Source organism: Ipomoea nil, unplaced genomic scaffold (assembly GCF_001879475.1).
Source record: "Ipomoea nil cultivar Tokyo-kokei standard unplaced genomic scaffold, Asagao_1.1 scaffold2403, whole genome shotgun sequence".
Taxonomy (NCBI): Eukaryota; Viridiplantae; Streptophyta; class Magnoliopsida; order Solanales; family Convolvulaceae; genus Ipomoea; species Ipomoea nil.
Genome location: NW_017618831.1, coordinates 616,248 through 641,323, shown reverse-complemented (window position 1 = coordinate 641,323; position 25,076 = coordinate 616,248). Strand labels below are relative to the sequence as shown.

Below are 25,076 nucleotides of genomic sequence, written 5' to 3'. Positions count from 1 at the left end.
TTAAAATAATTTACAACTTGATATTACGATATTCACAAATCAAAACAAAAGATGAATCCTGGGAAAGTACAATCTCAATACAAAAATCTGGAGATATTCTATGCAACAGAAGGTGTTTGCTTGTTCTTATACAAGAAGCTCTTTTTGACTTTCTGACTCGATGATAACATCTTTCATAAGTATTCCATCCAATGGGGATGTAGAAGCACAAGAGAGCCCGATTTTGAAGATGGAGAAAAAGAAAGTATGCATCTCGCTCTCTTTAATTTTCAGCAAATTTCCATCACTGTCCAACATTTTATCCCATCCATGGTTTCTTTCTAGGTATGTTAGAAGCAATGGGTCTACTATCTTCATCACTTGCTCTGGCAATGCTGATGCTACATACTCATAGAGACTACATTCATCATTGAATAAATCCGTGAGTCGCTTTGCAGAGAACATTTCCAGCAAAAGAATTTCATAACTATATATATCTCCAAATGTTGATGCATTTGTGCTCGTCGCATATTCTAGATCAAAATAATTTGCAAAGAAAAAACAAATTAAACCAAATGTAAAAATAAAGCATCTATTATAGTTTTAGTTTGGTAAAGAACTAAACCATAACTGGAAGTTTATAGAAATGACTATATGGTAAAGCTTTAATTAAAAAAAAAATAGTTACCTGGTGGAACGTAGCCTATGGTCCCATTTAATCTGACAGTACTAGATGAATCTTCAATTGTTGGTGCATAAAACATTGATGATCCAAAATCTCCAACATGAGCAGTTAAGTCCTTGTCAAGAAAAATATTACTCAGTTTCAAATCACGATGAATAACGGGTGGTTCACAATCATTGTGAAGATAATCCAATGCTGAAGCTACATCAATAGCAATGTTTAACCTTTGAAGAGGAGTCAGAACATTTGTTCTTCCGGCAGAATGTGTATGCAACCACGTATCAAGATTCCCATTTTCCATAAACTTATAAACTAGAGCTTTGAATTCGTTACCATCAAAATCATAGCTTGAGCAGCATGTCAAAATTGGAACAAGATTTCTATGGCGTATGTTTCGTGATACCTCACATTCAGAATGAAAGCTCATTGAAGCACCATTTTTTAGAAGGTCAAGAACCTTTATCGCAAAAGTTTGTTCCCCACCTTGCTCAAGTTTTCCTCTATAAACAGTGCCAAAACTTCCAGAACCAATCAAATTTTTATAACAGAAACCTTCAGTCGCCTTATGCAAGTGGCTGTAAGAGATCCTGAAAAACTTTTCAGTGATGGGCAGCTTAAAGGATTTCCTCCTAGTCTCAATTGTAGATGGGAACCCAAAAGAGGTTGATGAGGGTGAAGGCACCACAATTCCATCACCAATAGTTGTAAGCAAAAAGTTTGAATTAGATCTTTCCCTGGATACACGAGTAGTTTGATCATGGGCAAGATGGGAATCTTCATCAGGTGATGACACAGTATTTGTATACAGTGACATATAGAAGTCATTAACTGATTTTTCACTTGAGTCTCTTGAAAGTTCCACCCAATCTTTGGCCAGAATCAAACCTTTTCTTATGCAATACTCTCTTAAGTGGTTAAGAAGTCTCTGTGCCTGCAAGTAGACAAAAACAAGTCATCAAAACAAATCCAAAATTGGGATGTATTAAAATCCTTCATGCTAGATGGTTAGCATCACACCAATTGTCTTGCTCTGGGGTTACTGCAGTCTGCAGCGGGACAATTCTATTAGCCGGATCGGAGAACCAATTTGCAGCAATGCCTGTAGTTAGTGCATAATTGCAGGAGAGCAACAGCTGCATCCTCCTTAGCTCTTGGATCCCTCCTTCCTGACAACAATTTTGGTGATTTACAATCATTGTGAAGATAATGTGTTAATACCTGGTGGAATGTAATCTATGGAACCCTGTAGTCCGACAGTACAAGCCTGTTTTCCATCTTCAATTGTTGGTGAATAAAACCCTTGATAATCCAAAATCTCCAACACAAGCAGTTAAGTCTTCGTCAAGAAAAATATTGCTCGGCTTCAAATCACAATGAATAACGGGTGTTGGTGGTTTACTATCATTGTGATCGAAGATAATCCAATGTAGAAGTTATATCAATAGCAATGTTTAATCTTTGAAGAACACATAGAACATTTGTCTTTGCAGCAGATTGTGTATACAACCACCGTATCAAGGTTCCCATTTTCCATAAACTTATAAACTAGAGCTTTGAATTCATTATCTTCAAAATCCTGGACAGGCTGTAAAAGCTGTCGGAAAGCTCTTGAAGATCCCAACTCGAGAATCTCAACCAGAATAGGGATCCCAGCCTCCTTCTCGACAAATTTCTGAACTTCCCTCAAAAATGGAAGAAAGATTAGACAAATTAAAACTGACAACATGTGACATTTAATTTTGAGTATACACTTAGTGTGTGTTTAGTTTGCATATAAGAATGGAAATTGGAATATAGATTAAAATATAAACGGGAATGAGTCCTAACAAATGGTATTAGAATCAGGTTACAAATTTGATAAGTCCTAAGAAGATATTGATTTTTGCAACCTCTTAACAAGAAAACCAAATGACACGGCATGCAGTCAAATTTGAACTTGTCGCCAACTATATGCAAACCCAATTTATTGTGTTAAGAGAGACTGAGTTGACGAAGACGAATCATGAGAAAACCATATCTGTCATATATGCATGCATGGCGTATAGTATATATGGAGCAGGAATTATATATTCAAACGTATTTGCCTCCCCTATTCAACTTGTCAAACACTGCAAGCATATCACTTTAAATTCTTGGGTGACCGAGTACTTCCATGAAGTTTCTGCCATGGACTTACATTTTAATAATTTAAAATATTCTCTAATGCTCCTTGAAAAAATAACTCATGAGGTGAATTATCAGTTTTTTTTTTTTTTTATGACTACAATTTAATTAATCTATCTGTAGCATCTGCCCAACAATATGAGATATTGACATTCTTGATTTGATCTTTCATTTATAAGGGTTATGATACGTCAATCAAATCACAAAGTATTATTAACACATTGTTTTTCCCTTAGTTTTGAACAAGCTAAGTATTGACGTGAAAGTGGGTGTCAGTTAGGTCATGACTTACAGAATAATTAATGTGCACACAAAATTATTGAATTGGCGTATGGAACATGGTATGAGGTGTATTTAATTTGCCTCTACTTACACGCATATCAGAAATTTCTTGGGTGACGGACTCCATTTTGATTTAGCACATCTATATAAGCAATATATAATACCCTGTGAGAAAAACACATCATTCACTCTCTTGTTTATCTAAATCCCATCTATCTTTTTGAATTCTAGTTCAGAGATGAAGAAGATGAGCCATGAGAAAACCCTCTCCTCACTCTTTTATTATCTTCTGTTTTGCTTAATATGCAGTGTTTCCCTTATTCCCACTTCCTCCTTAGTATCATCACCTATTCTCTACTCAAATGAAACCGATAGACTTGCTCTTTTAGAGTTTAAAGACCGGATTATTTCTGATGATGATCCCAATGGAGGAGTAGTTCTTAACTCCTGGAATGACTCTGTGCACCATTGTGGTTGGCAAGGAGTGAGGTGTGGTCGTCGACACCCACGAGTTGTGGCGTTGAGGCTTCCTGAGATGGGGTTGGTGGGAACCATATCTCCTCATATTGGAAATCTCACTTTCCTCAGGCTTCTTCATCTCAGTGACAATAATTTGTACGGTGAAATTCCAGTAGAGATTGATGGTTTGTTTCGACTAAGATATCTCGACCTATCTGAGAATGCACTGATGGGAGAAGTGGCTAAGCTTAATCTCAGCAGCTGCGTACACCTTAGGGAACTCTATTTTCATGGGAATGGCCTGCAGGGGAACCTCCCTACTGCATTCCAATTCCTACCTAGTTTGAAGAAGCTACAAACACTCTCTCTGGGTACCAACAGATTGACAGGTAGAATTCCTCCCACTATTGGGAATTTGTCATCACTTCAAGGGTTGGACTTGGAGATGAATCATTTGGAGGGACGTATTCCGCATGAGATTACGCGGTGTTGGGGTTTAAATTTTCTTTCACTTGGCGTCAACAATTTCACTGGTACACTATCTCCTTCTTTCTTCAATATGACTTCTATACAAAGTTTTTCAGTAGTGGTAAACTCACTTCATGGGACCATTCCAAGCGACATAGGAGACACCATGCCAAACTTGGAAGGCTTTCATTTTGCTGAAAACAAATTCCATGGAACCATCCCTATTTCATTTCCCAATGCCTCAAAGCTTCAAATTCTTGAGTTATCACGGAACTATTTTGTAGGGAAAGTTCCAGATAATATTGGAAAGTTAAAAGATCTTGTATCTTTGAACCTTGGCTACAATCTTCTTGGTAGCAATGATCCCCTCAATGACTTGGTTTTTATAACATCTCTGTCCAATTGTAGTAATTTTAAGTTATTTATCATTCAAGAAAATAGATTTGAAGGTAAATTTCCAAACACCATAGCTAACCTCTCATCCAAACTCCAAACCCTATATCTAGGACATAATAAGATATTTGGTACAATACCCGGAGCAATAAAAAATCTAGGTAGCTTGATCGGTTTCATTATAAAGGACAATCTATTATCAGGTGTTATTCCTAGTGAGATAGGTGAATTGCATAAACTACAATTTTTGGATCTTAGTATAAACCAATTATCTGGAAAAATGTCACTCACTCTTTTTAACCTTACTTCTCTAGCTTCACTTTTTTTGGATAACAACAATTTTGATGGCAATATACCACCAAATGTTGAAAACTTCTGGAATTTGAATGAATGTGTCTTGTCCAATAACAAACTAGATGGCACCATTCCTCAACAAGTTTTTAATTTGCCATCATTGTCTAAGTACCTTGACCTTTCCCGTAATTCATTTACTGGTCCGTTATCTCCCGCCGTGGGCAAATTGAAAACACTAAATGCCTTAGACATCTCTCAAAACAAATTGTCGGGCGAAATTCCACAAACAATTGGAGATTGTTTGAGCCTTGAATATCTTTATATGCATGATAATCTCTTTGAAGGTAAAGTCCCACCTTCTTTGGTTTCCTTAAAAAGCATTACGTATTTGGATATCTCAAACAACAAGTTGACTGGAGAGATTCCGAGAGACCTCCAAAGGCTCCCTCTCTTGCAATATTTGAATCTTTCTTTCAATGATCTGGAAGGTGAGGTGCCAACAAATGGAATTTTTGCTAAGGCAAACCATGTATCATTGGTTGGAAACAAAAAACTTTGTGGTGGTATACCTGAGTTAAAGCTGCCTCCATGTCCTGTGAAGAAAACAAAACACAAAAATCATTTAAAGCTTATGATTGTTATCTTCACATGTATCTGCTCGGCTCTGGTGTTTGCATCATTCATTGCTTTTCTAACATTGTGTTGGAGGAAGGGAAAAATGATGGAGTCGGCAAAGCCATCCAAAGTTGAAAAGCTTTCCAAGATCCCTTATAGAGATTTGCATCAAGCTACAGATGGATTCTCTGAGACAAATTTGATCGGTTCGGGAAGTTTTGGCTCTGTTTACAAAGGAAGATTTGATGAGCAAGGTGGAGGAGAACAAACAATTGCGGTGAAGGTACTTGACCTTTTAAAAATTGGAGCATCAAAGAGCTTTCTTGCAGAATGTAAAGTGTTGAGGAACATACGCCACCGAAATCTTGTTCCAATTTTGACTTGCTGCTCGAGTTGTGATTTTGCAGGTAATGAATTCAAAGCTTTGGTTTATGAGTTCATGGAAAATGGGGATTTAGATATGTGGTTGCATACACATTCATTTAATGCAAGGACAACCGTTCTAAGTGTTCTTCAGAGGTTAAACATTGCAATCGATGTAGCTTCTGCATTACATTATCTCCATGATGATTGTGAGCCGACGGTTATTCATTGCGATCTAAAGCCAAATAACATTCTGCTTGACAAAGACTTAACTGCTCATGTTGGAGACTTTAGTATATCAAGACTTTATTCACGTACAATTGGAGAATCAATTGGTGAACAAAGTAGTACCATTGGATTAAAAGGGTCAATTGGTTATGTTCCACCAGGTAAGAATATTGTCATAAAACTTTACCACTTGTTTCCATAACTAGCTAGCTTAAGAGAAAAAGTCATATTCATATATCATATCTTATGTTGAAGTTCAGAAGTTCTTTCCCAAAAATTAAAATGCTCTATTAATTTTATTTTTTTCATTTGCTTTGTTTGTTTTCACAAATAATTTGGATTTAGAGTACGGCATAGGAGCAAAGGCATCAACTTTTGGAGATGTGTATAGCTTTGGAATCCTTTTGTTGGAAATGTTCACAGCTAAGAGACCCACAGATGATTTATTCAATGGTGAATGTAGCAGTCTTTGTGAGTATGTGGAGATGGCGTTACCAAAGGAACTTATGCAGATTGTTGATCCATTGCTTCTAGCATGCCTAGAAAGCAATTGTGGAGAAAGACTGCACAAAGATGTGGAGATTCATGGCAATAAATTGGTGGAAATTGAAGAGAGCAAAACCCACAACTTCTTCCTCTCCATCTTCAAAATTGGGCTCACATGTTCTTCAACATCACCAATGGATCGCATGCATATGAATGATGTGACCAAGGAATTACACAAGATTAAGAAGGCCTTCTTTGCATAAAAATAAGCATACATCTCTTGTGATCTAGCAATGTTTCCACTGGTGAACTAGCAATTATGTTAAGTTTGTTATTTATTTGGACTAATAAATGCTGTTGTGTTTCTTTTGCTATAAACTTTTTTTTTACTCTTCTTTTGTTATATGAAGCAACAAATATTTTCTATAAGATCTGTTTGAAAACCTGAAAAATATTTTTCGAAAAATATTTTGATTTTACATAGTGAAAATAATTTGCCACTTGATATTACAATATTCACAAATCAAAACAAAAGATGAACCCTGGGAAAGTACAATATCAATACAAAAATCTGGAGATATTCTATGCAATAGAAGGTCTTTGTTTGTTCTTATACAAGAAGCTCTTTTTGATCTTGTGTAACTCGATGATAACATCTTTCATAAGTATTCGATCCAATGGGGATGTAGAAGCACAAGAGAGCCCGATTTTGAAGATAGAGAAAAAAGAAAGTATGCATCTCGTTCTCCTTAATTTTCAGCAAATTTCCATCATTGTCCATCATTTATTCCCATCCACGGTTTCTTTCTAGGTATGTTAGAAGCAATGGGTCTACCATCTTCATCACTTGCTCTGGCAATGCTGATGCAACATACTCATAGAGACTACTATACATTCATCATTGAATAAATCCGCGAGTCACTTTGCAGAGAACATTTCCAGCAAAAGAATTCCATAACTATATATATCTCCAAATGTTGATGCATTTGTGCTCGTCGCATATTCTAGATCAAAATAATTTGCAAAGAAAAAACAAATTAAACCAAATGTAAAAATAAAGCATCTATTATAGTTTTAGTTTGGTAAAGAACTAAACCATAACTGGAAGTTTATAGAAATGACTATATGGTAAAGCTTTAATTAAAAATATGTTAGTTACCTGGTGGAACGTAGCCTATGGTCCCATTTAATATTACAGTACTAGATGAATCTTCAATTGTTGGTGCATAAAACATTGATGATCCAAAATCTCCAACATGAGCAGTTAAGTCCTTGTCAAGAAAAATATTAATCGGTTTCAAATCACGATGAATAACGGGTGGTTCACAATCATTATGAAGATAATCCAATGCTGAAGCTACATCAATAACAATGTTTAACCTTTGAAGAGCAGTCAGAACATTTGTTCTTGCGGCAGAATGTGTATGCAACCACGTATCAAGATTCCCATTTTCCATAAACATATAAACTAGAGCTTTGAATTCGTGCTGGCAAGCAATTGGAGTTCAGCTGCTGCATTGCTGAGCACATCAGTAGAAGTGACCTGCAAGTCCTCAACAAGCTTCTTAACATGATTTTCAACTTCCACACGATAAGCCCTAGCTTCAGAGGAAGAAACCATTCTTGGAACAAGGCTTTCACATGCTCTGCGCAAGATTGACTGAAGATGAGATCGTAGCCCCACTGGGGTTAGGAAATAATAAACCTCACTTCCATCATCAATAGCTGCAGATGAAAAGCTTGAATTATGCAGATTACTGAGAACAGAGGAAGTTTGACGATGGCCCAGATAGGATTCTTCATCATCTGATGATGCCACAGAAAAGTAATTAACTGAGCTTATACTTCCGTTTCCTGAGAACTCTTCAGAACTCAGCACATAACGTACAAAACCGGGCAACGATTCATCAGAAGACAAACGGGGATGAGATGGAGATGATGATCCTCTTGGGATTACACTAGAATGGATTGAACTCTTATGGCCTTGTTGGTTGTCTTCATCAGCAGATGACAGATTATTCATTAAAGGAATTATAGAAAATTGGTTAACGAAGTTCGCCAATCCGTCTTCAAAACTCTTAACTGACATCCTCTCAATATCAAACCCCAACTCATTACCAGCATTTCTGGGCAAAGATTCCTCTGATAACAGACTGCTTTGAGATGGAGATAATGTCCCTCTTTGAATTGAACTCGATGACCTTGAACTTTTCCTAGGGATACCTAAATAGCAATTTAAATCAGGTACTCAAGATTTCACATGCACAATAACAGAAGAAGGTTGGTTCAGCTCAGAGATTTTATGGGCTATGGCACCTTTATGTTCTTTGATTCACACAATTTGCAATCACGGCCTTTAAAGAGTTTAATTAGGAGTAAATTCAGGCTGCAAATTTCTTCAGAACTATACTTCTTAAAGAATGGACATGAGAAAGTTCTTGACATTCATAAATAAAGTAAATTGACAAGGTGCCATTTGAGCTTCTATTGACCATAGGAGTTTTTCATTTTCCAGATCTCAACAAACCCTTTGATACCTGTGAAATAGGATTGTTTCTGCATATACAATTTCCATCATCACATTTACTAAAACCATTTCATCTCCTTCCTGAAACACACTAAGTTGTCCAAACTTTATATCTATACATCATCAGCTTTTGACTACATTGACAAAAAAAAACAACATTAAACTATATTTGGCTAATTAGGCAACAAATTTACATTAAATTAATCCCAACTTCACATAATCACATGTGATGATATTTCTATCAATACATGTTTTCTTATTCTTATGCAAGAAGCTATTTTTATCTCTTGTAACTCTCTGGCAACATCTTTTTTATCTTATGTAACTCTTTGGCAACATCTTCCATACGCATTCGATCTAATGGCGATGTAGAAGCACAAGAGAGCCCGATTTTGAAGATGGAGAGGAAGAAACTATGCATATTATTCTCTTCAAATTTCACCAAATTTCCATAACTGTCTGACAATTTATCCGATCCATGGATGCTTTCTAGGTACGCTAGAAGCAATGGGTCTACGATGTTCATCACTCGCTCTGGCAATGCTGTTGCAACATACTTACAGATGCTACATTCATTACTGAATAAATTATCCGTGGGTCGCCTTGCAGTGAACATTTCCAACAACAGAATTCCAAAACTATATACATCTCCAAATGTTGTTGCCTTTGCTCCCATCCAATATTCTAGATCCAAATGATTTGCCAAGAAAAACAAATTAAAACATATGTAAAATAAAGCCTTTAATATAGTTGGTAAAGAACTAAAACATGATTGGCAATTTCTAGAAATGATATGATTTTCCTTAATTAGATGGAAATATCAAATATATGGTAAAATTTTAATTAATAATGTGTCAATACCTGGTGGAACGTAATCTATGGAACCCTGTAATCCGACAATACAAGCCTGTTCTCCATCTTCAATTGTTGGTGAATAAAACCTTGATAATCCAAAATCTCCAACACGAGCAGTTAAATCTTTGTCAAGAAAAATATTGCTCGGCTTCAAATCACAATGAATAACTGGTGGTTTACAATCATTATGAAGATAATCCAATGTAGAAGCTATATCAATAGCAATGTTTAATCTTTGAAGAACACTTGGAACATTTGTCTTTGCAGCAGATTGTGTATACAACCACGTATCAAGGTTCCCATTTTCCATAAACTTATAAACTAGAGCTTTGAATTCATTACCTTCAAAATCATGGCCTACGCAGCATGTCAAAATTGGAACAAGATTTCTGTGACGTATGTTCCTTAATACTTCACATTCTGAATGAAAGCTCATTGAAGCACCATTTTTTAGAAGGTCAAGAACCTTTACCATTACAGTTGGTCCCAGACCTTGCTCAAATGTTCCACTATAAACAGTGCCAAAACTTCCATAACCAATCAAATTTGTGTTAGAGAAACTGTTAGTCGCCTCATGCAACACTCTGTAAGATACCTGCGTGTGAAAACTGGGACAACTGGAAAAAGAGTTGCCGTAAAACTTTTCAACATTGGATTGCTTAAAGATCTTGAAAAGCTTTGAAACCTCAGATAACTTAAAGGATTTCCTTCTTGTCTCAATTGTGGATGTGAACCTAAAAGAGGCTGATGAGTGTGAAGAAACCTCAATTCTATCACCAGCAGTTGCATGCAAACAATTTAAATTTGAATTTTCGTTGGATGCAGAAGTAGTATGATCATGGTGTAAATGGGAGTCTTCATCATCTGACGCCATAGTATGGTTAGAAAATTGACTAGCAGACTTCTTACTTATATCTCTTGAGAGTGCCAACCGGTCTTTATAAGTCTGAAGAGACATCCTCCCAAGATCCACACCCTGCCCATCACCTGAAATTCCAAGCAGAAGAGTTTGTGAAGAACAAAGATGAATTCTCTATTTGAATTGTACTATATGAGACAGAACTTCTCCAAGGGGAACCTAAAGGGGGAGTTGAACCAGTTCATTAAGACGTAGTTTGATTATGGTCGAAAATCAGTTAACAACACAATCCAAAATAAGAGCAGATATCATATGTGATAGATAGTTAGCATCAAACCTTTTCTATTGCAATACTCTCTTAAGTAGTTAAGAAGTCTTTGTGCCTGCAAGTAGACAAAAACAAGTTATCAAAACAATTAAAAATAAGGACATATCAAAACCATAATTGATAGATGGTTAGCATCACACCAATTGTCGTGCTCTGGGGTTACTGCAGTTGGACAACGCTGTTAATGGAGAGACAACTCCAAGCCGGAGAACCATATTGCAGCACTGCATGTTGTCAGTGCATAATTGCAGGAGAGCAACAGCTGCATCCTCTTTAGCTCTTGAAGATCCCAACTCCAGAATCTCAACCAGAATAGGGATCCCTCCTTCTCGACAAATTTCTGAACTTCCCTCAAAAATGGAAGAAAGATTAGACAAAATACAAACCGCTTCATCAACCAACCCAACATCAGGGTGCATCAACTCTATGAGGTACTTCACTGCACCTGCCTGCACAATACGATACTTGTGTTCATCAAGTATAGATAAGTAATACAAAGCTGTAGCTGCATCTTTCTTGCCACTGGGAGTTCCATTTGCCAATAATTCAACAACAGCTTTTATTGCCCTACAAATCTTAACCTTAAATCCCTCAATATCTGATAAGTTGAAAAGAGTGGCAACAGAGGTTTCTTGAGCCTCTGGGCTCCCAGTTGAAAGGACACGAATCAGTGGTTCAATTGCATCAGCATCAACTATCATACACTTGTTGTTATCATTAGCTGACAAGTGCAGAAGTGCTATAACAGCACTTTCCTGTAATTTTGTGTCTACGGAACGCAGAAGGTTAATCAACAAGCTGATGGCACCATGGTTTGCAATCAAAATCTGGTTGTCCGTATTCAGACTGGCAAGCAATTGGAGTTCAGCTGCTGCATTTCTGAGCACATCAGTAGAAGTGACCTGCAAGTCCTCAACAAGCTTCTTAATATGATTCTCGACTTCCACACGATATGCCGTTGCTTCAGTGGCAGAGGAAGAAACCATTCTTGGAACAAGGCTTCCACATGCTCTGCGGAAAATTGACTGAAGATGAGATTGTAGCCCCACTGGGGATAGGAAATAATAAACCTGATTTCCATCACCAATAGCTGCACGTAAAATGCTTGAATTCCCTGAGCTTATACTTCTCTTTCCTGAGCCTGTCAGCCACTCTTCATAACTCTTATGAGAATTCGTCTCCATGTCAAAACTCAGCATATAACGTGGAATACCGTACAAAGATTCATCAGAAGAGAAACGGGGGCGAGATGGAGATGATTCTCTTTGGATTGCACTAGAATGGAATGAACTTTGCCTAAGGTCAGTCGAGATTGTTGAAAGAGGTGACACAGAGATATAGCCCTGAGTATGAACTGAGCTCATACTTTTGTACCTATCTTGAGAACTCTCAAGAGACATAATCTCGTCATCGAACCACAGCTCATTAAAAGCTATTATGGGCAAAAATTCTCCAGAACACGAATGGGTACCAGACAGAGATGATCCCTCTCCTTGATATGCACTAGAAGAGATAGAACTATTCCTAGAAACACGTAGAGCGCAAGATGAATCAGGTGATGCAGAGGTGGTTTGATTATCGCCTTGCTGGGAGTCTTCAGCAGCAGATGACACATTATTTATCAATGCTCCAAAAGAGATCGAACTATTCCTAGAAACACGTGGAGTGCAAGATGAAGCAGGTGATGCAGTGGAGGTTTGATTAAGGCCTTGCTGGGAGTTTTCATTAGCAGATGGCACATGGTTCATCAATGGAAACGTAGAAAATTGGCTAACCGAGATTGCCAATCTGTCTTCAAACCTCTTAAGTAGCATCCTCTCAGTATCAAACCCCTGTGCATTACCTGAAATTATGGGTAACGATTCCCCATAACATGGACGGGGATGAGACATAGATGACCCCTCTCCTTGATGTGCACCAGAAGAGATAGAACCATTCCTAGAAACACATGGAGTGCAAGATGAAGCAGGTGATGCAGTGGTGGTTTGATTATGGCCATGCTGGGGGTCTGCATCAGCAGATGACACATTGTTCATCAATGAAAACATAGAAAAATGGCTATCTGAGTTTTCCAGTGCACCTTCAGAACTCTTAACAGACATTATCTCGTCACTAAACCCCTGCTCATTGCCTGCAATTGTGGGAAAAAGTTCCCCATCACACAAGTGGGGATGAGATGGGGATGATCCTTCTCCTTGAAATGAACCAGAAGAGATTGAACTATCCCTAGAAACACATGGAGTGAAAGATGAAACAGGTGATGCATAGGTGGTTCGATTATGGCCTTGCTGGGAGTCTTCATCAGCAGATGACACCGAGTTTGGCAATCCATCTTCAGAACTCTTAAGTGAAATCCTCTCAATATCAAACCTCAACTCATTACCAGCATTTCTGGGCAAAGACTCCTCTGATAACAAACTGCTTTGAGATGGAGAAAATGTGCCTCTTTGAATTGAGCTTGAAGGGCTTGAATTTTTCCTAGGGGAACCTAAACAGTAATTTAAATCAGGTGTTCAAGATTTCACATGCACAATAACAGAAGAAGGTTGGTTCAGCTCAGAGATTTCATGGGCTATGGCACTTTTATGTTCTTTGATTCACACAATTTGCAATCACTGCCTTTAAAGAGTTTAACTTATTAGGAGTAAAATATTGCAAATATTTGAAAATTTCTTGTTTTCTGTTTTCTTTATTTTTACTTCTAATTTTATTATTTTGTTTTTAAGAAAGCAGCAATTTGTACTTTAGTGCATCTTTAAGAAAGTATTTAATCTTCTATTTAAAAGTATTGTTATAATTGAGTATAGTCATCATTTATGTATCATTTTATAACAATAACAATAACAATGTTGAGAAATTTTTTTAAAACAATTTATAATATGAAAAAGCAGTGACTTATAGTTAGTACATGATATGATGCACAATATCGACCCATAAGGCAATAACTAAGGTAAGAGGGTTGAATAGAAACTCATAAAGCAAGAAAAATTAATGATATAATCTAAACAACCATCATTTTGCTCCCTCACTTATGCTTTGGATTTTTGTTGTTGAAAGTTATTGTTTTTTTGACGAGTGGAAGTTATTGTTAAAAAAATGTATATGCACAAAAATAAGAGCTCTCTTATCATGTATTTGAGGAGGTTATGCAATTGCAAATATGTATGATTCACATTCTTCAGATATACAAAGAGCATTATACGGAGTATGAATTAAAAAAAAAAAAATCAAAAAAAAAATCAAAAAAAAAATCCGAAAAATTAATGAAAATAAATAAATAAACAACAGCCAGCACAGAGCTATGAGTTTTACATACCGATGGAGAGGTGATTTTCTCCTCGACTCCGGAAAAATGACCGATGATGCAATAACTTCTTCACCGCGAAGAATAGGCCGCTGCGGCCACCGTTACCGCTGCCGTCGCCACCAGACATGTTGTGCTTGAGCTGAGCTTCGAATCCGAAGAAAACCTGGCAGCAGATTTTGAAGTAGAAGCCACGAAGAATTTCCACTATATAAACTGGAAAGCGTCCCCTCCATTAACTGTTTTCTGGTAAATTTCTTCATACTTTCCAGAGCTTTGCAGTATGAAGTATGAACTCATTGAATGTGGCGTTTCTCTGTCCAAATAATTGGCAATGTCTAGCGGTTGACTGGAAGTCTTTGGCACCGTGTTAATTTCACCATCTTTTCTCTGTTGCTTATAAGTCATTTTTTCAGTGGCCCTCGTTACAAATTTTACATTAAGATTTTAAATGTGGAAGCAAACAATGAAAATACACATAATATTTTTCTAATGTCATGTTTCTTTAATTTATGAAAAAAAAAAAAAATTGGGTGACAACTGATAAATTGTGAGTAAAGACGCATAATCGAGCATGACAATCACACTGTAAGAGTTACATTTAATGTGTCGAGCTTCTTGTGGGCCCCATATACCTTCACAAATCCCGTCGTGGCGGGGTGTGGGGCGAGAAATTTCGATGAAATAAATTAATATAGATTATTCATAACTAACCGACATATATTAAGATCATTAGACAGTCTCCGAAGAGAGTTAAACGTAAAATTTTATATTCTCGTACCTAAAAAATTATGTGGTGGAATTAATTAAACCGGGGGTCCGACTTAATTAATCCGAATAAATGTAACAAGTATATAATTGAACGATAATAAGGGTACGAATATAGTCACGAGGACTGATATTGATATTGTATTAATGGTGTATAAAGTGCTATTACAGAGGTGTAATACTATCACAAGTAGTAGTTTAGGACAAAAGGTAGAACATGCCCTTAACAAGACAATTACTAGGCTATTTATATAAAGGAAATTCCAACCAACAATTGCTAAATTGGTGGAGGGCCACGGAACTAAATCCAAGCCCATGTGGTGGGCCGTGAGACTTAGTCAAGGCCCAGCATTCTGGGCCCGGAGGTAAGCTCCGGGCTTGAGACTCTTCTTGGGCTGCTCGGATCGGGTTATACATTTCCAGACCCGGGTCTCTATTATTATTGGGTCATTTCCAATATATCCATCATCAGTCCCCCACTCTCTAAGTTGCGAGAAGTCGACAACGAGAGAGAGTAAACGTGTGGCCCAATTGAAACCGCTCGAGGCTCCAGGCTTGGATGAATGCTTCAGGGTCAACTTGAAAAATATTTCACTTATTCCAACACCTTCTAGGCTTTTAGCTTTGTGATCCGAGTCTTCATCGCTCGATAGCGGGTTATCCGGACGACGCAGGGTCGCTTATTTGATATTTGCTCGCATAATTTTGTTTTGTGTTTTTTTTTTACGTAGTATGTAGTTATTTGGCCAAGGGTACTCTTGGTCCAAAAACTCTTCCGTTGGGGTTAGTACGCGAGGTCGGACCTCGTGCCCCCTTAGGGTGATAGCTCTTCGACCTATGTCATTTGACACCGGGCCGTTAGGCTCTTCCGTCGGGGTTGGTACGCGAGGTCGGACCTCGTGCCCCCTTAGGGTGATAGCTCTTCGACCCGAGTCATTTGACACCGGGCCGTTAGGCTCTTCCGTTGGGGTTGGTACGCGAGGTCGGACCTCGTGCCCCCTTAGGGTGATAACCCTTCGACTCGAGTCATTTGACACCGGGCCGTTAGGCTCTTCCGTCGGGGTTGGTACGCGAGGTCGGACCTCGTGCCCCCTTAGGGTGATAACCCTTCGACTCGAGTCATTTGACACCGGGCCATTAGGCTCTTCCGTCGGGGTTGGTACGCGAGGTCGGACCTCGTGCCCCCTTAGGGTGATAACCCTTCGACCCGAGTCATTTGACACCGGGCCATTAGGCTCTTCCGTCGGGGTTGGTACGCGAGGTCGGACCTCGTGCCCCCTTAGGGTGATAGCTCTTCGACCCGAGTCATTTGACACCGGGCCGTTAGGCTCTTCCGTCGGGGTTGGTACGCGAGGTCGGACCTCGTGCCCCCTTAGGGTGATAACCCTTCGACTCGAGTCATTTGACACCGGGCCATTAGGCTCTTCCGTCAGGGTTGGTACGCGAGGTCGGACCTCGTGCCCCCTTAGGGTGATAACCCTTCGACCCGAGTCATTTGACACCGGGCCATTAGGCTCTTCCGTCGGGGTTGGTACGCGAGGTCGGACCTCGTGCCCCCTTAGGGAATGCATTGAGCGAGCGATATATTTGTTTGTTTTGTTTTATTTTATTTTCTTTTTAAACCGGAATTGGCCCGCGAACCGTGGCTCAGACGACGTAGTTCACAATGATCCGGGACCGTTGGTCCTCAGACTAATTTTGCAATAAAAATACTTCAATATAATAAATGGATCGTTGGGCGGACTAACGCTCATGTAATAAGTTAAAAGTAGGCTTTCTGTCAGCTAGTGAGTAGGGACGGGCCCCGTATCACTGTCCGTGAGAGTATGCCAAAGTCGGGGCCGGCGTGCATGACTATGACCATGAATCAACCTTTATATTCTATTTTGATGTAATAAATAATTCGGAGTGTTCCACATGGCCTAGTGGTTCACTGATTAACATATATAATTTGATTAACTAAGAAAAATATATAATAATATTATATATGTACCTATGTGGTGGAGGTGCATGCATGCATATATGGATTCTCCAAATTGTGGCCGCCCATCTCACTGTCCATTTCCTACAACATTCTTCTTCACCCAGGATTTGCCACCACTGGAAAAAAATGTGCCGAATAAGAGCCTTTGTGTCCACAAGCAGTGGGAATTGCAGAAGCACAAAGGAAGAGACGGAGAGACATGTTAGCGCCGCCACTACAATAATAACCCATGTTTTGTTTTGCTCGACGAGATAGGCCGTCGTAGAAAACGCAGCTATCATAAACATGTTACGCAGAAGAGCAGGGTGAAGAGACCCCGGTTAATCTCTTGGGAAGAGCATACAAGCCATCTTTGTTCATTTGGAGAATATTAGGAAGCCATCTTCCCCGCCATTGCATATCAACTCAAGGGTTATATTTCTTTCACCAGCGAGTATGTCATAGTCGAAACATTTCTCCAATTATTTCACCACTTTTTGGATAAACGCTCATCTTAATAGCGACCTAGGATGTTGTCTAGCACCTCCCATGGCAGACTGCTTATTCTATCAACTATGTCCACCTGTGAAGGTTTCTCCACCAATTCATTTTCAGCCTTTGTCATCTTGGGCAGCAGATCGAATGGATGATCAATATAATAGCCTCAATAGCGCTCGTGCAAATGGAATCCGATAGAGAGATAGATCAAAGCACTCCATTTCGCGTCTCCTTCATGCGACCCGGAACTTTCGCAACTGCTTGGGCAAAGGGGTGGCAGTTTCGGTTTGTTCGCCACACTCACCGTCAACAACATTAATTTCACCGGAAGAGAAAAGTTTCTTGATATCAAGGTCTAGAGCACCCCATCGCGATCTTGAACTCTGCCATTAATTAGCGTCGCTAGAGCTGTTTCCGATGATTCATGAATCATTCTCCATGCTAATGACCGCCGAAATTCAGGACGACGATGACTCGAGCGTACAAACGTTGACGGTCGATGAGGATTCCGACGTACGGAGCAAGGAGCGTTAATGAGCACTGCTTCGTTTAACGTATTATGGATAGGTGGGCGTATTTCTTCCATGCGTCCATTTGTGCTGCTTGTGGAGCAAGAGGATGACGAAGGTCGTGCGCTTTTCTCGGGGTAATCTGAACGTTGTCTTCATTTCTTTTTTCTACAACAGATTTCCCGATTCTATTTCCCTCATCACCGGATTGTTGAGCAGCCACGATATTCTCTATATCTTCCATTGCTGGAAATTTGCAGGGAGCGAAAGGAAACACTGCAGATCCACCTTTATATATTCAACATGAATTTTCTTTTAACCACTGCATGCCCTCAAGATCCCTGTTGATAGAATATTTAGGCTTGATGATGATCAACAATCATTTGGATCTCTTAATCGCGCGGAGCAAAGAAAAACATGTAGCAGCTGCAAATAATTTGGGTACTGTGTGAATATCTTCATGACAAAGCCTTGGACTGAGCACAATTCACATAGCCAATAACGCTCAAAATCTCTTCATGATCAAACTTTATCAACATATGCTTGTGATTAAGTATGCGTAATGTAAATGCCCCGGCCCTCCAGAACCAATATTTTTGAAGGTTCTCTTGTGAAATTAGCGAGCGAATTTGAATATGTGAGAGAGGACCTCGATCAACACCGGCCGGGTTAACAGAGGTTACGTAACCTACTGCATCTTCTCATGCGTAATCCAGGCCAGGATCATCGCACCACGGATTTGCGATGCCGCAGATGGTAGTCGAATAAACGTATGTGTCAGAATTCCACATTTCCGCGCCCGACACCGTTTTTATGGTTGCGGGAATGCAGATCTTCAATAGTATTATCCTACGCACGGTGGAATTCAGATCAGATTTTGATTTTTCCATGCCGTGCTATTTCGATGTGCGATTAGTGGTTATCGAGATATGCTCCACGCGCACTCGATGCAGCAGTTCTACTGAGAATGCGAGATCATCAATACGTCAGACTTCATCTTCAGCGACAGTGCGATCGTGTTCGAGAGAAGTGGAATCTCGGCCAGGATTAGAGAGACCCGGCGGAAGAGAGCCAGAGGTGATGGCTTTTGGAGACTCCACGGCGTCATACGTTGGGCGGCCATGGAACTTTTATTCCCGCATGGTTGTCATATAATTGTACATGAGCAATGCAACCCCGCCATTGTTTGAACTGGGATCTGATCGTGCCATTGTTATTGTTTGAACTGGGATCTGATCTTGCCAATGTTTGAAGGTTGGTTCCGTAGAAATATGTTGATTAAGGAGAGCACGCTTGAGCTTGAACAGCCGCTCTCAACAAGAGCACCAATGGTGGAATTAATTAAACCGGGGGTCCGACTTAATTAATCCGAATAAATGTAACAAGTATATAATTGAACGATAATAAGGGTACGAATATAGTCACGAGGACTGATATTGATATTGTATTAATGGTGTATAAAGTGCTATTACAGAGGTGTAATACTATCACAAGTAGTAGTTTAGGACAAAAGGTAGAACATGCCCTTAACAAGACAATTACTAGGCTATTTATATAAAGGAAATTCCAACCAACAATTGCTAAATTGGTGGAGGGCCACGGAACTAAATCCAAGCCCATGTGGTGGGCCGTGAGACTTAGTCAAGGCCCAGCATTCTGGGCCCGGAGGTAAGCTCCGGGCTTGAGACTCTTCTTGGGCTGCTCGGATCGGGTTATACATTTCCAGACCCGGATCTCTATTATTATTGGGTCATTTCCAATATATCCATCATTATGAGTTCGATTTTTGTCAACGCAGCTCTATTCTTATATAAAGGAAAAAAAATGCATTCAACTTCCTTTTTCCTTAATTCACAGTAAACAAAAAAATGTGGAACTTACATGCAACAAGATTTGTTGACATTCATAAATAAAGTAAATTGACAAGGTGCCATTTGAGCTTCTATTGATCATAGGAGTTTTTCTTTTTCCAGATCTCAACAAACCCTTTGATACCTGTGAAATAGGATTGTTTCTGCATATACAATTTCCATCATCACAGTAAGTTGTCCAAACTTTGTATCTATACATCATCATCACAGTAAGTTGTCCAAACTTTGTATCTATACATCATCAGCTTTTGGCTACATTAACATTCCTTTGGTTTCTAAAACAGCCAAGAATGCCCTGTGCCTGCAAGAACCCGAAAACACAAGTCATCGGCATTGAACATATATATAATATATAAACATAAATGTCCAGTCCAACTATCAGCTTAGACTTTTAGTTCAGATGGAGCAGATGCTTCAGAATAAGAACATAATGATACCTTTTCTCGTGCTCTAGGCGTGCCACATCGCGACAGGGACACTAATGGCGGGACAGCTCCAGCCCGGAGAGCCATATTGCAGTGGCGAACACTGTTATTGCATAGTTGCATGAGAGCAGCGGCGGCGTGCTCCTTGACTCGTGCGGACCCCAGCTCGACAGCGTCAACCAGGACCGAGATCCCTCCTTCCTGCCCGATCGCTATTCTCCCGAGGTGAATGGAGGAAAGATTGGACAAGACAGCAACCGCTTTGTCAATCATCGCGGCTGCAGGGTCCATCAGCTCGATGAGGTGCTTCACGGCGCCCGCCTGCACGATTCGAGCCTTGTTTTCGTGAAGTATCGACAAGTTAAACAATGCAGTTGCTGCATCTTTCTTGCCCCGGGGAGTCCCGTTTCCCAGTAAGGTAACTAGTGCGTCTATTGCCCCGGACCTCCCGATCTTCATCTTACAGTCCTCGATGACGGATATGCTGTAAAACGTGGCAGCCGCGTTTTCTTTAGCCTCGGGGCTGCCTGTCTCGAGGACATGAACCAATGGCTCGATTGCCTCAGCGTTGGCAATTGCATACTTGTTGTTATCGTTAATCGACAAATTGAGGATCGCTGTGACAGCGTTTTCCTGGACTATCGTGTCTTCCGAATATAGCAAGCTAACTAACACAGGGATAGCACCCGAATTGGCAATCACGACTCGATTGTCCATGTCGAGCTTGGCAAGGAAACGAAGCTCAGCCGTTGCACTTCTCTGCACATCAACCGAAGGCGACTTCAAGTCCTCGATCAGCTCCCTAGCTTTTTCCTCGACTTCCACGAGATCGGGCCTCGTTTCGGTTGCAGACGAGGAGGAAACTATTCTTGGGAAAAACCTTTCACACTGTCTGCTCCATTTTGGGATAAAACGAGGTCTTGGGGCTGGCATGGACGATAACTCTGACTCGATCCTCGAGGCAGCCAGGGCAGAAGCAGGCTGAGATCCCGAGGCATCAGAAGAGTCATTAGTCCTTGAAGACGTCTCGTTCCCGTCGCTACTTACGACTGAAAAACTCGAATGGCTTAGCGTGCTGGGAGCAGAGGTGGTTCGATTATGGCCCTGACGAGAAACTTTTTCGTTTTCAGCTAATGCCATTGCAGAAAGTGGCATAGAAAAGTGGCCACCCGAGTTCATACTTCTACCTCCCGAGCTTCCCAGCTTGTCTTCGTAACTCATTAGTGGCATCCTCTCCACATTACCGACAATTCCAGGCAAACATTCCTCCGAAGATGAACAAGAAGATGATGCCTCACTTTGAACTCCACTAGAAGATAACAAACTTTTCCTCGGGGAACCTGTAGAATGATTTGAATCAGGTGATTCGACGCTATTCTCCATCGGATCAGGCGGGATAAGGCTATCCCTAGGCACACCACATTTCAAAATCGCCATAATCGAAGAAGGCTGATTCGAGTTCAAACACTGCACCGGATCAGGCAACTTTACATCGTTCATCACACACCAATTCTCAATCAGTGCCTTAACAGTGTAATTAGGAATGAGATTCGTGTGAGCCAAAGCTTGTCGTGTCTTAGGGCAAACAACGAGGCCGAGATCAATCCACTGTCGAATGAAGGTCCGCTCATACGTCTGTCCCGACGCAACAATCACCGGGTCGGTCATTAGCTCGAGCGAGAGCGAACAGCAGAAATCAGCAGGTATGGGCACGGGGGAACATTTCTCGGACTGTTTCATCGTAACAAGGTGGTTGTGCATACGAGTAACGAGACCCACGATCCGTTCAATATACTCGACTTCATCGAACCTATCGGCTTGTTCAGCATTCTCCTTCAATTTCTCAAGGGACACAAGCTCGATAAGAAGCTCCTGGTTCGAGTTTAACCTCGTATAGTCTGCAATTTCGGCCAAACTATCCAACTTAGCTCCAGGACTTTCCACTTCTTTTACTGCTTTACTGATTCTCGTAGATAATAGTTCATAATCCATAGATTCGATTTTCAGTACACAACGCTGCAATTCATACACATAATATCCAACATAAGGAGCTCGAAAAGGAATTCTTACAAATCGATAAAAGAATGGAAGCAAATGTTATAACTAAGAATCTACCCAGAATAGGAATGTGAGCATATAGCCATTAATGTGCAATCCAATTATCAGCTTAGGCTTTTAGTTGAGATGGAGCATATGCTTTAATTTGGTATTAGAGCCAGACCAAAGGTCATGGGTTGTTTGCCGTTGAGATGGAGCATATGCTTTAATTAGGAATAGCACTAACCTCAAAAGATGCTAAACTCGATTCACGAAGCCATCCATTAGAAGACACGAGTAGCTCGATAACTGCCAGGCTGCACGTTCGAACTTTTGCAATCAACGACTCGGCTTGCAGAACCTGAATATGCCCATACATCAGCAACATAGAAATAACATAGTATCTGAAAGACATGAAACCTCTTCCCAAATCAAATTCTAAATGGTCTTTATAGGAGAGAGGAAACATAGAACTACTTATTATCCAAGGTTTTGCAAGTCAAAAAACGAAAAGCATAGATAGATATAAAGACGTACAAAATAGACTTTACTGTTCAATATTTCCCAGGTCTCGAACAGCTCCCGCAGTTCATCAATTGCATTACTCAGTTCCACATACGCCTTCTGGAGCCGTTCAGAAGATATTTCATTATCAACAACGCCATTGAGAACTGTCTTTAATGGATTCAATATGGCTTCAGTCTCCCGATAGTATTTATGAAACAATTCGAGATTTAAGCTTGGTAGTGATGATAGAAGGAAAAAGTCAGAGATGTTGTTGAGAAGCACATCTAGTAAAGGAATCCCCATTCCCCGTGTTTCTAGGAGAGCGATATGATGACCCTCAGCAACGAAATGCAGTATCAATTTGCGGTATCAATATTGGAGCACACACGTCCTAGAGAAGTTGCAAAATTCATGCATAAAGTACCTGGAAAACTCACCATTGAAGAGTATTAGTTTGCAGTTTCCACAACATAAAGAAAACTCGTAAACTTGGATAGGGGTGAACAAAAACCATTAACATCAACAATTAGAATAGATATAAACAGCCATAGGCTAATAGCTAATTTACAAAACACTTTTCTACAATCAGCTAATGCTATCAACTAATCAAACCCACTAACCCAATCGGCTAACAGCTATTTATCAAACACCCCCGAACTTATAAGGTATCCCTCCCCCCCTACCCCACCCCCAGCCCATATTTAACCTATCACTACCCAGTACCCACCATTCTTCACCCTTCCACTGCTGCCAGTAAGCATTAGTTCCAAGATCAGAAAATTATTTTCTCCCTAAAAAAAAATTACCCAAAAAAGTCATAAAGACTGCAGCTTTTTTTCCATGAAATCCAACAAGCTTCAAAATTCAAGCATTTATCTATCAATTCAACCACCATGGTCAAATTTGACCGGGTACATTTCCAGTTGGTTTGGGAATTCACAATTCTTCAAGAAACTACAATACACACACAGAATTAAAAGGGGGAAAAAACTTAAAAACCCATACCCATCTCTGGAAACTGAGTCTTGGTAACACTACACACAAAACAGTTTAACAAAGTGGATTCCATATAGATTAAAAACAAAATCAACACAAGAAGAAGAAGAATGGAGTCGAGGACTTACAGAAGTGAGAAATGGGGAATCGTGAGCAGGGGGGGCGATGGAAGGAAGAGAAATGGAAGGGGGAGAGATGAGTGGAGACAGAGTCAAGAGTTTGATTTCTGGAATACATAAAGATCAAGAGTTTAACGACCTCTTCTCGTGTTTTGCTCCTTTTGCCGCGTTCAAATTTCTATTTCTTTATTTGACTTCAACAAATTTATTCCATCTTTAAAAACTTGACATTTTCTTCGAATTACCTTAATTAGAGTTTTTTCATTATGCTAGTGTATAATCTCTTCTAGTTTTCTAGAATCTTTCTATTCTATCAAAGAGTGGGTTTTGATTTGTTATTGATTTACATCAAAAGTTTGTTACTGCTACCTATCCTACAAAGAATCACAATGATATAAATCAATTTTAAATTATTCATAACTTACGGCCTTTTTTGATTTACAACAAAATCCGTAGCCGCTACATAAATGTGGGCTCTATGCTAAGTCAGCATTGTGACCTAAGTTAAAATTAATCACATAAATGTAAATCAGCATGAGTTATTCATATCTGACCATCTCAAATCAAAGAAGTCAATATACAATTTTTACGGAAAATCAAATTTAAAATCTTGTACTCTCTCTGCTCAATTTTATATGTTCGGTTTGATTAATGAGACTTGAATGGAGTTATTTTTAATTCAATTTTTCATGATGTTAAGTATAGTTTTTGTATATAAAATGTATATATTTAGAAACTATATTAAACGTACTTTTAAACCCAAAAAATCAAATTAAAAAATACTAAAGAAAATAAATAAAGAAGAAAGAGTTAGTTCGACTAATAAATATTAAAATGGCAAGTAAAATGTAAAATATAAAGTAATAATTATTAAGTTAACTATTTATCCAATTTGAGTGGAGATTAAACCATTATTTACTAAATGGTTTAATGATTACTTATTAGTTATTACCCATCAATCAACATTAGACAGCAACTCAAGTTGGATGCATCTACGACTATGTCCAAGCAAATGAAATTTGGAGCTTAAGAGGAAAACAAAACAAAAACACTACATTAAACAGGGTGAACAACGCCACAAACTCGGTAAAAACA

At 39.4% G+C, this 25,076-nt stretch overlaps 4 protein-coding genes across 8 annotated transcripts; 1 reads left to right on the top strand and 3 right to left on the bottom strand.

Moving 5' to 3' along the window:
* Positions 1–14: 14 nt before the first annotated feature.
* LOC109152217 (probable LRR receptor-like serine/threonine-protein kinase At3g47570) lies at positions 15–1,478 on the bottom strand. The gene is made up of 2 exons (XM_019299805.1): positions 668–1,478; positions 15–512 (listed from the first exon to the last, which is right to left on the bottom strand). Exons 1-2 carry the CDS (start codon positions 1,476–1,478, stop codon positions 127–129), a joined length of 1,197 nt encoding a protein of 398 aa, XP_019155350.1. The 3' UTR covers positions 15–126.
* A 1,869-nt stretch (positions 1,479–3,347) lies between these two features.
* On the top strand, positions 3,348–5,888 carry LOC109152216 (putative receptor-like protein kinase At3g47110; the record flags this gene model as incomplete). Its single annotated transcript, XM_019299803.1, has 1 exon — positions 3,348–5,888. A coding segment is annotated over exon 1 (2,541 nt), but the record flags the coding sequence as incomplete, so codon positions are not given.
* A 3,034-nt stretch (positions 5,889–8,922) lies between these two features.
* LOC109152269 lies at positions 8,923–14,683 on the bottom strand. Of its 2 annotated transcripts, XM_019299859.1 has the most exons (6): positions 14,301–14,683; positions 11,125–13,472; positions 10,994–11,039; positions 10,707–10,784; positions 9,804–10,574; positions 8,923–9,626 (listed from the first exon to the last, which is right to left on the bottom strand). In XM_019299859.1, exons 1-6 carry the CDS (start codon positions 14,416–14,418, stop codon positions 9,223–9,225), a joined length of 3,765 nt encoding a protein of 1,254 aa, XP_019155404.1. In that variant the 5' UTR covers positions 14,419–14,683; the 3' UTR covers positions 8,923–9,222. The 2 variants fall into 2 exon arrangements, with proteins under 2 accessions (XP_019155404.1, XP_019155403.1); XM_019299858.1 differs by having other exon boundaries at positions 9,804–10,784.
* Positions 8,923–24,172, bottom strand: LOC109152272 (U-box domain-containing protein 4-like). 4 transcript variants are annotated; one of them, XM_019299863.1, is made up of 7 exons: positions 23,991–24,172; positions 23,594–23,657; positions 22,897–23,290; positions 22,607–22,720; positions 20,335–22,338; positions 20,107–20,198; positions 8,923–9,033 (listed from the first exon to the last, which is right to left on the bottom strand). In XM_019299863.1, the coding sequence occupies exons 3-6, from the start codon at positions 23,167–23,169 to the stop codon at positions 20,139–20,141; spliced, it is 2,451 nt and encodes an 816-aa protein (XP_019155408.1). In that variant the 5' UTR covers positions 23,170–23,290; positions 23,594–23,657; positions 23,991–24,172; the 3' UTR covers positions 8,923–9,033; positions 20,107–20,138. The 4 variants fall into 4 exon arrangements, with proteins under 4 accessions (XP_019155408.1, XP_019155409.1, XP_019155407.1 ...); XM_019299864.1 differs by lacking the exon at positions 23,594–23,657 and having other exon boundaries at positions 8,923–9,047; positions 20,122–20,198; positions 23,991–24,171; XM_019299862.1 differs by lacking the exon at positions 23,594–23,657 and having other exon boundaries at positions 23,991–24,170.
* Positions 24,173–25,076: the final 904 nt, after the last annotated feature.

What these genes read in the sequence shown, in the direction of transcription:
- LOC109152217 (XM_019299805.1), bottom strand. Translation starts at nt 1,478, where the DNA reads ATGTCACTGTATACAAATACTGTGTCATCACCTGATGAAGATTCCCAT. An exon ending in CATAGGCTACGTTCCACCAG is followed by an intron (nt 513 to 667) that starts GTAACTATTTTT and finishes ATTTTGATCTAG; the next exon opens with AATATGCGACGAGCACAAAT.
- LOC109152269 (XM_019299858.1), bottom strand. Translation starts at nt 14,418, where the DNA reads ATGTCTGGTGGCGACGGCAGCGGTAACGGTGGCCGCAGCGGCCTATTC. An exon ending in ACCCCAGAGCACGACAATTG is followed by an intron (nt 11,040 to 11,124) that starts GTGTGATGCTAA and finishes GTCTACTTGCAG; the next exon opens with GCACAAAGACTTCTTAACTA. An exon ending in AGAGTATTGCAATAGAAAAG is followed by an intron (nt 10,785 to 10,993) that starts GTTTGATGCTAA and finishes TTGGAATTTCAG; the next exon opens with GTGATGGGCAGGGTGTGGAT.
- LOC109152272 (XM_019299863.1), bottom strand. Translation starts at nt 23,169, where the DNA reads ATGGGGATTCCTTTACTAGATGTGCTTCTCAACAACATCTCTGACTTT. An exon ending in TGAACAGTAAAGTCTATTTT is followed by an intron (nt 22,721 to 22,896) that starts GTACGTCTTTAT and finishes GGGCATATTCAG; the next exon opens with GTTCTGCAAGCCGAGTCGTT. An exon ending in CGAGTTTAGCATCTTTTGAG is followed by an intron (nt 22,339 to 22,606) that starts GTTAGTGCTATT and finishes TATGAATTGCAG; the next exon opens with CGTTGTGTACTGAAAATCGA.